This window comes from Daktulosphaira vitifoliae, unplaced genomic scaffold (genome assembly GCF_025091365.1).
Source record: "Daktulosphaira vitifoliae isolate Bord-2020 unplaced genomic scaffold, ASM2509136v1 Scaffold_5, whole genome shotgun sequence".
Taxonomy (NCBI): domain Eukaryota; kingdom Metazoa; phylum Arthropoda; class Insecta; order Hemiptera; family Phylloxeridae; genus Daktulosphaira; species Daktulosphaira vitifoliae.
In genome coordinates this window covers 6,200,322-6,211,018 of record NW_026099576.1, presented here as the reverse complement: position 1 = coordinate 6,211,018, position 10,697 = coordinate 6,200,322, and the positions used below count along the sequence as shown (strand labels likewise).

Genomic DNA, 10,697 nt, shown 5'->3' with positions numbered 1-10,697 from the left:
TTAGATAGAGAACTAGAGTAACAATTTTTTTCTATTGAAATGCCAAACATATAGAGTTGTGAAGAGATAAAATTTTATTTTTAGAAATTAATCAGAAAATGTGTGAATTTCATAGTTTAACCGTAATAATTTAAATATGAAACGATATAGTACTTTCGTCGGTTACCATCAAATGACATCTGTCTACGGTTACATACATTATAATAACAATAATAAGAAATTGAAAAATCGTTAAAACTTAAACAACATTCGATCACGCCAAAATAAATTATAACAGCATAGGAAAATAGTATCTGCCAACGGTTGGTGTTTGCACATAGTTGGTAACGACAGTAGTGATAGTGACAACGTTACGATTGTTTCCAATTGACCTCCTAAACGGTCAGTGTAGTTACTAGGGAAATGTTGATAGGAACGTTGCATACGAAGCAATATGTCTGAATGGCACACGACGTTCGCAATAAATGCCTTATGAAACGTAAGTGTTCACCAATTAAACAGGCTCGCCCGGCCACGCGTACCTATGCGCATGTTGGGCGAGCGTGGCTCATTTCACAACACTGTGTCCAGAGTATCCAATGACTGTAGAATACCCTCGTCACGGCTACACCAAGCGACCATTTCATCCAAAGTTACGTTTCCGTCGTTGTTCTTGTCCATCAACTGAAAAATACACAATAATGTACAATCATTAATATATTGATATCGTTCAAGCGCTTTCAACAGCTCATTGAAGCTCTACAATTGTTCGCAATATTGAAAATATATGTTTAAATATTTTTAATCGACTTAAATTTCAAACGGTTGGATAATTTTCGATGCGTATCTGTTCTAAAATATATAGTTTTAAAAAGCGGTAAAAATTTAACAAAATTGTGCCCGATGGTTTGGGAGGTGAAAACCGTACGAATTTACTTACATGGAAAATTCTGTCCACGTGATCCTTTGCAGTCTGGTCATCAGTCTGTGGGTTTGTATGTCTACCCAACATGCTGTAAATGGAATGCACCACATCTTGCATTTCTTTTTTTGTGATTACTCCATCTTTATTTAGATCGTACAAGCCAAATATCCAGTGTAGTTTTTCTTGAACACTACCGCGAGATACTTTTGAAAGTATGGCCAAAAAATCCTATCAATACACATTTATTAAATTTAATTCTATGAAAATATTATAAAATTGTAATAACGTATGTTTGAATAGTAATTAATATTATTTAATGTATTAAAAGTATTCGTATTTTTGTTCATCTGATATTTTTATATCTTATTAATTTAAATCTTACAAATGAAGTTACATTCTTCCTATTAAAATAGATCATCAATTATCTACAAGATGTTCTCGAATTAATGAAAAAAACTATTAATGATTGCAATCAAGTCCATTCACACACGAAAACTACATTTTAAATGTCATTGAATTTTAAAATGTCTATCAAAAAAAAAATTCTTAGAAGACAACTCTTTCAGCTAGAAACCTTGAAATTTTAATCTATAACAAATATATTTTTATAAATTATTACAACAATATAATTCTTCAAAATATGATTTCATTTAATAATATTAAAATTTTATTCGATGCAGAAAAAAACTAGATACACGTGGGGCAATATTCAAAAAATCGTCGAATGAAAGTTTTAATTTAGCTATGAAAGATTTATATGTTAAGTTAGTTATTAAATTGTAATAGATTATTGACACACTCGACTACGTTTAATAATGAGAACTTCGAATTTTATCACCTGTTAATATTAATTATTAGTGGAACTTGAAAGGGTAGAAAATTTTGGTTACAAAAACTTTAAGTCGAAAACAATTTAATGCAACTAAAATCTCAATTTTATATATTGTCAAATACCTTAATTCTATTTACAAGTAAAGAATCCAAAAAATTAAATGATTTCTTTTACTATAAGAACTTTTTGCTTCTCGACAATATGCTATTAAATTACTTCAACCATATTTTTTCAAGTATTTCGTTGTATCCTCAATGTTATATTAACGTGCGCAGAGTCATTGTTATATTTTTTGGAATTGCGTATTATGGATTTGATATGGAAAAACTAAAAAAAATTCATTATGTTTTTGGAAAACAAGTCTAGAAAGTTAGTAAGTTTATAAACATTGGACTTTAAAAGTATTTTCTTGTAGAATAAAGAATAAAATAACTGCAAGAAAGATTTTCGATTGAAGCCATAGAAAAAACAAAATAGGATTAGAAGGGAGTAGAGGATTAGTTTTATACAGAAAAAGTAACTTTAGTACAGTTTGATACACTAAATAATTATTCCTCAGTACGTATTTATTTTTTCCATTTTCTTAAATTAAATTATTAAAAACTTGTAATTTACTCAGCAATTAATTTATTAAACCTATCATAATATATTAAAAAAATAATACTAAAGCATATAATTTTATTTTAAAAAAGGTGATATCGTCAGTTTTGTTAAAATACCAATGACTTTTTATTCAGACATACTAATACTATTTTATAATTACTTCAAAACTAATTTTTCCAGACTGATTTCTTTTGATAGTGTTGAAGACATACTGTGCATATTGAGTTGCGTCTGTAAAAAAATGCACACTATATTGATACAATAATATTTTTACATTTTTATACAGCTTTCAAAATAATTATAATATTAAATATTATAATATAAATTTAAAATTAACTGTTTTTGGAATGTTTTATGAAGGAACTGAGATTATATCAGATATGTAACTAATATTTTATTTTGGTAAAAGTCACTATTCCTAATTAGTACTATACATTTTATTCAAAACTAAAATAAAATAAAATAAAATAAAAAATGATCACTTGTGGCTAATATTATTTAAAATTAATATTACATTAAAAAAGTTTAACTTAAAAAAATACAAAAAATTATTAAAAAATCGCGGATTTGTAGTTTAGGAACAATGTTATCATTATCAATACTAATGATGGTTACCCTGTTTGATGATTAATTTTATATATTTTTTAATTTTTTTGTTTTAAATTAATATTTTTAATATAACTTTAATTTTAAATTAAAAACTTCAGTATAAGTACAACAATTTTGATAAGGGTCAAGATTCCGTTAACATCCTGATGTCTTACGTGTCAAGTATGCAAAATATAGGAAAGTTAATACTAATAAAGCCCAAAACAACAAAAATTAGCATATTTTTTATTAAAATAAATATGTAAAAAATCATGCAGCAATCAGAAGGTTTTATTTTTAACTTTAAAATAATAATTGCAATCTTAGAAAAATTATGGCTAAAATAAAGAATTAAAAAAAATAAAAAAGCTATAAAGATATACAATACCATACATCTTTTAATCGTTATATTACCATATAATGAAAAAAATAAATTAAAAACCAGTTAACCTAATATTGAACATTAGACCTAAAGTGATTATTATCTTTTATGTATATTATTAATATACCATATATTTAAAAAAACTATATATCTTTACTCCATTGTATTTATTTTTTAACAAATAAAATGTAAATGTACATTTAAACCATTTGTTTTTAATATAATAAAAAAAAACTCTTCTTATATACTGAAATATAAAATTTACAAAGATAAATGGTTTTTTAAGTTATAAAATTCAATAAGTTAACTAACTTACCACCTTGTGGAAAAAATTGTGAAAAAATAGTTTTAAATGAGTCTTCGTCAACCATACCGGTAGGGCATTCCTGTAATGAAAAAATAGGCTATTATTTTTTTACGCTTAAACGCTTAAGTCATTTGAAAATTGTTTAAAAATATTTAAAAAATAATATTTTATGAAGATATTTTCTTTGTTATGTGATCATTTGAATTTAAGTAGGTTACATTTAAAATCTAAGCTCGAGTAAAACTATTGAGTATACAAATAAAGTTAACATAAATTTTATCCAATTTAATAAATGCTAGATAATAATCTAACGTTATACCTTACCTGCTTAAAACCTCGATATATTAATTGAATTTCTTTTTTGTTAAATTTAGTGATTTTAGTGAGCTTTGACAATTCTTCTGGTCTATACCGGGACACTTGTATATTAAAATCATCAATATCTTCTTCTGTAGAAAAAAAGAAATGAACGTTGAAATAGTATTGTTAAATTTTTGAGTTATATGGTTTTTTTATTTTACAAAAAATTAATAAAAACAAATAGTATTAGAAAAATATTTTATTTTAATTAATTGTTTAAATTTATGTCTATGTAGTAAATTTAATTGGAATTTTTTTATTCCAATAAAACAATTTAAAAAGTTAATTTTACTTTAAAAATAAAATAAATATATATAAAATACTTAATTAAATAATAATTTAAATATTATTTAATAAAACAATCTAATTTAATTAGCAAATTAATAATTTATTTTTAATTAAAGATATTCAATATTTACTCTATTTAAAAAAATATTTGAACTTTCACATTCATTTATTGAACGTTTTTAACTCATAAAATGTAAGAAAATTATGATAAAAAATAATAATGTCATATTTATGCACAGATTTTTGATACTTTTTGCTAAACTTACACTACCTGGATAAAAAATTAACGTTAGTATTAAAAATAATATACGACGTATGAAAAATTTTGAATAATTTCTAACATTTTTTATTTTACTTGAAACAAAACTTACAAGACCATTCATAAATTTCAGATTCATGAGTTAAATAACATTTTAGAGTACAAATATTATAGAATTTTTTTTAAGATTATATTTTTAATTAATTTTTCTTAAAATTATTTTATATTAATTTTTAAAATAATATAATAATTGAGAATTAATGTCTCTAATAATGCAATAAATATTTAAAATATGGTTTTAGGTTTTTAGAATTATTTGAAATAAAAGCTTTTTTAGGCATATCCTATATATTATGGAAGTTGGCCTATATACTATTAATCTGTATTAATTTAATTTTGCATTTAATACAGCATATTATTGATTACTAGCCTTCAAATATTTTGTGAAAACCATGGTAAAATGTCTTGAAAAATATTTTGAGTCTTAATTATGACCAAATTTAAATGAAAGTACTCGAGAGTCCTGAGACAGCAGAGTTTCTAAGCTTTCGTAGCACTCAGAAGACCAATTTAACTTCAATTATTTTTTTGAAAATTATTTATATCTGTGTCCATAGTTATAAATTGTGACTTATATGTAAATTTTATGATCATTCTAACCTTAATATATAAGAGCGAAGAGTGATTTTCACAATACTATTCATGCAAGCTAAAATAAAATCTATTGGTGAAAAATTAATGAAATTTTAGATTTAGAAATGTTTTGTTACTATTAGAAAACTGTACAACAAAACTAAGAATAATTCCAAAACCATCCCTAATTTTCCTAAAAAAAAAAATAAGAATATCAACTAAAGAGCAGAATATTCTCTTCTGGTAGATTATATGAAAATGAACTAAATTTCAATTGATTCTAACAAATACCCAAGTCAGTAAAGTTTTTCACAAATTTTTTTATAGTCTAAAAGAAAATTCAAAAAGTCAAATATTATAAAAATTCGAACTAAAAATATTTTATTATAATCACTAAAGTAGATCAATAAAAAGTAAAATAAAACTCCTAACTTCTGTCTAACTCACCTAATTTTTTTAGTGGTCTATTTCTGAACAAAATATTCTATTCTAATATATTTTATGAACATACAATAATCTCTAAACATATTATAAAAATAATTATTATATTTTAATATAATAAGGATATTATAATTATAATTGTATACGAAAAAAGTTTATTGAAATTCAGAAAAAAATCATCCCCTAATACCTTTTAACTCCTATCAAAAAAAAGTAAAATTTTAATTTTTGGTCGAAAAAATTGTTTTCTAATATTTCTTTATATGTCATAATATGTTCGCCAAATTTCTAGTAGCTCCAGAATATAATCAGATCTGTAAAGCTCTTATAAATTTGCCAAGCAAATTCAAACTTTAGATAAAGGTTGTTTTATTAATGAAACTTTTCTTGATTTTTCAAATATAAAATTGTATAAAAATCATTTAACACTACTTGGCTATAATGCATAAGGTCAAATGTTTAATAAATCGACAATATCAAAACTTTAATCAACATAGTTAATTAATAAATTTTGACCTAAATATCTTATTTTCTCCTTTATTATTTTGTTTGTTTTGTCTTCTTTAATCATTTTATGAGGATTTCAAAAGAAACCATCAAGCTTACTGAGTAACAATATTACGAAGAAATAGGTACAAAAGTAAAATGATTAAGTTGAAAGAGAATCTAAGGAAAAATTCATATTAATTAAGTGTTCATAGAAACTTGGATAATTTGATATCAAAATTTGTAGCTAGTTTTTTTTCGAATTTGGCATTTTTTGTGGTATTTAATATACATTTTTACAGAGAAATGTTTAAGTTCTTTCAAGTAAAACGCATCTTTTTATTGTTGAAATACTGAAGCAAATCTTCTTTACGTAGGTTTGTATGGATAGTAAATAACAAAGTAACAAAAGACTCCGTATCCGTCATACGCATAAATTCGTATATCATATGAATTCTGCTAGACAAGTTTGTTTTTATTGAGTCAAATTTTAACAAATCAATACAGACTTAATTAGCGAAGTAACTATAAAAACAAAAAATATGAATACAAATATCAAATATATGATAAGTATTAAAAACAAGTAAAGTAAGTATGAAACAGTTTTGCCTACAACAATACGATGAAAATTCCTTCAGTTTAGATTTGTATTAATAACTCAGAAAATAAAAATCATCCCCACCATAACATATTTTTCCAATTCAAAATTACCACACAGAAAACGATTTGCGGCTGACAGATTTGATAACAAGGGAATAATACATGTAACAACATTTAACAAAGAAGCGAAAATAATATTCAATATTTGAAAGTAAACATATATCATTAAAATAAATCATATCAAACAAGATCCACCAAATAATAATTATACGCTTTTTTATATTTGACAGAAAATTGAGTTTACTCAGATAATACATCCAACTATGCTTGCAAACCAATTGATAAATATTTAAATACATTTAAATACAAAACCTTACAAGCTGGAAACATATATAAAATAACAGAAAATTCTATTTCAGATACGTTACTGTCTGGAATATTTCATAATATCTGTTAATCCATTCACGAAAAAAAAAAAAATTTTAATTAAAAATAGGTATTAAGCATAAAAATTTACGGCTAAAGTAGGAGACACGATATTTTTACTAAATGGTAAATTAGTAGAATACAAGGAAGAAAAGAACATTTTCACTAGGATTGGACAAGTCAAATTAAAGTAAATTCTACATTGGGAAAAGACATCAGTAATTAGTTAGTATTACTTAAATACTCAGGTTATAGGAATATTCAGAGATACTATCGTCCTCGCAAGAATCCATTAGTAGTATATATTTATAAAAAATATATTATTTTAAAAGTATTATATAATGTGTACATTAAATTTAATTGTATAGGAGCAAACAAAGTAACCAACAGTATGTTTGTTGATAGAGTTTTAAAGAACAGTATTAATTTTAAAAAAAATATCATGTAATAAATAGAAGAATTGGACAAACGATAAAAAAATAACTAAACTCTAATTGAGTTATTCTTTTTTTAAATTTACTCTTAAATATGTCTACTTTGAAAAAAAATTCGTTCAAACAGGAACGAAAATACAAAAAGCAAAACATTTAATGATTTAATAACATATAATAGCCATTCAGTTATAATTAGCTTACTGTTTGTTCTTTTCAAGGATATTGTGTTGCTTTGATGTAAAGCTGAGTATGTATTTGTTTTGTGATGGTATGTTTTTTTTTATGTCTGTCCATGAAGATTCTCAGCTATCACTGGACCGATTTTATTGATCAAAAGAATCAGAATTTTATCTAAGTGAACCTCCCAGCGCCGAAAAATTAAAAAATCTCAATTGTAGACACTTACAAAAATATCTTAAAATTACGGTACCACAAAAAATGTCATTTTCAAAAAAAAAAATAAAAAATTCTATATTGGATTTTTGAACATTTTTTTTTTATTTATATTTAAAAAATATCAATATCTTTTCATTTTGTTTAATGACTTTTGTTTTTTTATAGTAATATTTCAATAAAAAGGAATTTACGACCTAATCAGATCTTATTTCTTATAATCGTGTCAATATAATTGTTTACTTTTAAATATAATAGAATTTTAAACCCAACTCACACAAACAATTTCAATAATAAAATACTAAAATTACTTTAACCTAAATAAAACTTATTTTTTTTTATTTATTACCAAATTTTTGTTCCAAACACATTTCACTAAAATCAAAGCACATAGATTCCATTTTGTAACTATAATTTGCCTAAGTTTTTTATGAACTCGACATCAATCTTAATATATCTGCGTACACCTAATACTTTGATGACAAGACAATACCCATAAATGATCCTGTTGGTACAGTAAACAAATAATAATAATGAATAACCCTTTTAAAAATTAAAAAAATCCAACCCCCGAAGTGATTATATTAATTTTTTAAGAAAATACTTCTTTTTTACTATATTTATAGCTGATAAATTTGTATTCTTCTTACATTATAATTTATCATGGAGTAAAAATAAAGAACTTTATTTTCTTCAAGAATAATATGCACAACGAATACGTTTATATTATTATTCAAATAGCATGTTATATTATAACGTGCGCTTTATGTGGACCGTAACGCGGCGCACATGGATATGCAATTTAATAGCTCAAATGCATTGTTGGTCTCGATACTTGTATCAGTGTATATGATATATTATTATCACTTCAAATCTTATACATCACTCGAAGGGATAAACCAATAGTCACTTATTTTACATTTAAACAAATATTGGTTAAATACATTTTTTTTGTTAGTCAGTCATTAATTATATAAAAATAGTGTGCATTGAGATCCCATTATATTGAACATACGTAGATATAATATAGAATTTAGAAAGTTGTTGGATGAACAAAGAAAATATTGATAATATACTTAAAAAACATGTACACAACAGTAAATAAAAATACTAAATAATAATACTTTGGATTTTTTCACTTTTTATGTACTTTTATTTATAAATAAATTTGTTCATTTTGAATATAATTTATGCTCTAAATATATTTTAAAGCATATGTAATAATGACAGCTATGATTTATCATACTCAATATAAACTGTCAGATGCAGATAAAGCAGTAGAGCGTTTTTTACTCTTCCCTTGACAGTGTTGATAGGCGTCTTTTTAAATATGTGTACATTTTGCCATATTGATTATAATATTATACTGCAAATTACTACATAAAATTTTTAATACCCAAGTTGGTTTACTGTCCATGTAATATTAGACATTTTTAGTTCTATTACAATTATATAAATTTTATTGTAGATTTATTGTTATAATTTCCAATTATAAATAAAAAAAACGTTGAAATTTCTTAATTTTAGTTAATATGATCCATAATTTAAAAAAATAAAATAAATTGGATAAATCAATATAATGTGTTGTAAAACCTTTTATTATAATTATGTCATTTTAGTTAACGTTAACAGAAATAGTAAAAACAAGAGAATCAGTGATTAATTCAAACAAATTCAGTTATAAAGTGATTCAGTTATTATAAAACATTTAATCGAAACATAACAAAAAATATTGATAATTTTTAATTGGTTCCTTTAGTTCAATGTTTTTCTCAATTCATCCATTATAAAATATCTTTCATGTTAATACCTTATACCTTATGAGGGTGTCCATTTTAATTTTCAAATAGCAATACAGATAATTAGCTAGCTTATTTATTAGATAATTATTTTATTAAGAAAATAAGTGGTCTCTAACAACTTTTGGACCACTATTTTAGAAGTTATTAACAATTTCAAGAATTTACAGGTGAATAGAGGATGTTGCTATTTTTATATCTTTACATTTTCTAGCTCTAATCTTTCTCCCGCCTAGTTATAAACATGTCAAAAACTTCCGAAATACTAACCAAAAGGTTGTAATCGACCAGTCATTTTCTTAATTAAATCACCGGCTATTAAATAAGCTAGTTAATTATGTGTGTTGCCACTTGATAAATTGACATCCTTTATAGGATATCTGGGATAAATATAAAAAATACTTCATAGATTTATGAAATTAGAAGAACTAAAAGTAACCTGTAAAAGAATTATTAATATTATTTTTATTTTTCTATTAATTACGTGGTTCACGATAAGTGTACCACTCTATACACACAAAAATGTAATAATAAATATTTTAAAAAGAAAAATAAGTGTTAAAGAAATGTGTTTAACGTTAGAGAGTACGTTAAATTTGTGTGTGTGCTTCTACGCCAGACAAAGCCGACGTATGACAATAGTTTCATTTACAGTAAATATAGTTACTAATATAAGTAAAAAGTCATTTATTTGGTGCTTCCCTATTAATTTCAATAAACATAAACTTTTGTGATTTGTCAAATATATTACTATAAAAACATATTTATTAATTAAAATAATCAATTTATTTAAGTATAAAATTATAAATATATTAATAAATATTATTTTAAAACTAAAAAATGTTTAAAAATATTTAACCCAAAAAACAACAAAAAAATTACTCAAAAATCTCCGATACATATCTCGAGAAAAATTTTATCATTTTTAACGCTAAACACACAGTGTTGTTAAATAGACTGTT

General features: G+C 23.7%; 1 protein-coding gene across 6 annotated transcripts in view; it reads right to left on the bottom strand.

Annotated features, from left to right (window-relative positions):
- Positions 1-135: 135 nt before the first annotated feature.
- Positions 136-10,697, bottom strand: part of LOC126907402 (Kv channel-interacting protein 2-like) — a 383,598-nt gene continuing 373,036 nt past the window's right edge. For all 6 annotated transcript variants that reach the window (XM_050688662.1, XM_050688661.1, XM_050688665.1 and 3 more), the window contains 5 exons: positions 3,941-4,065; positions 3,626-3,695; positions 2,500-2,570; positions 920-1,132; positions 136-663 (listed from right to left, as the gene is read on the bottom strand). In XM_050688662.1, the coding sequence (XP_050544619.1) occupies positions 553-663; positions 920-1,132; positions 2,500-2,570; positions 3,626-3,695; positions 3,941-4,065 (590 nt within the window). In that variant the 3' untranslated portion in view covers positions 136-552. The remainder of the gene's footprint in view (positions 664-919; positions 1,133-2,499; positions 2,571-3,625; positions 3,696-3,940; positions 4,066-10,697) is intronic.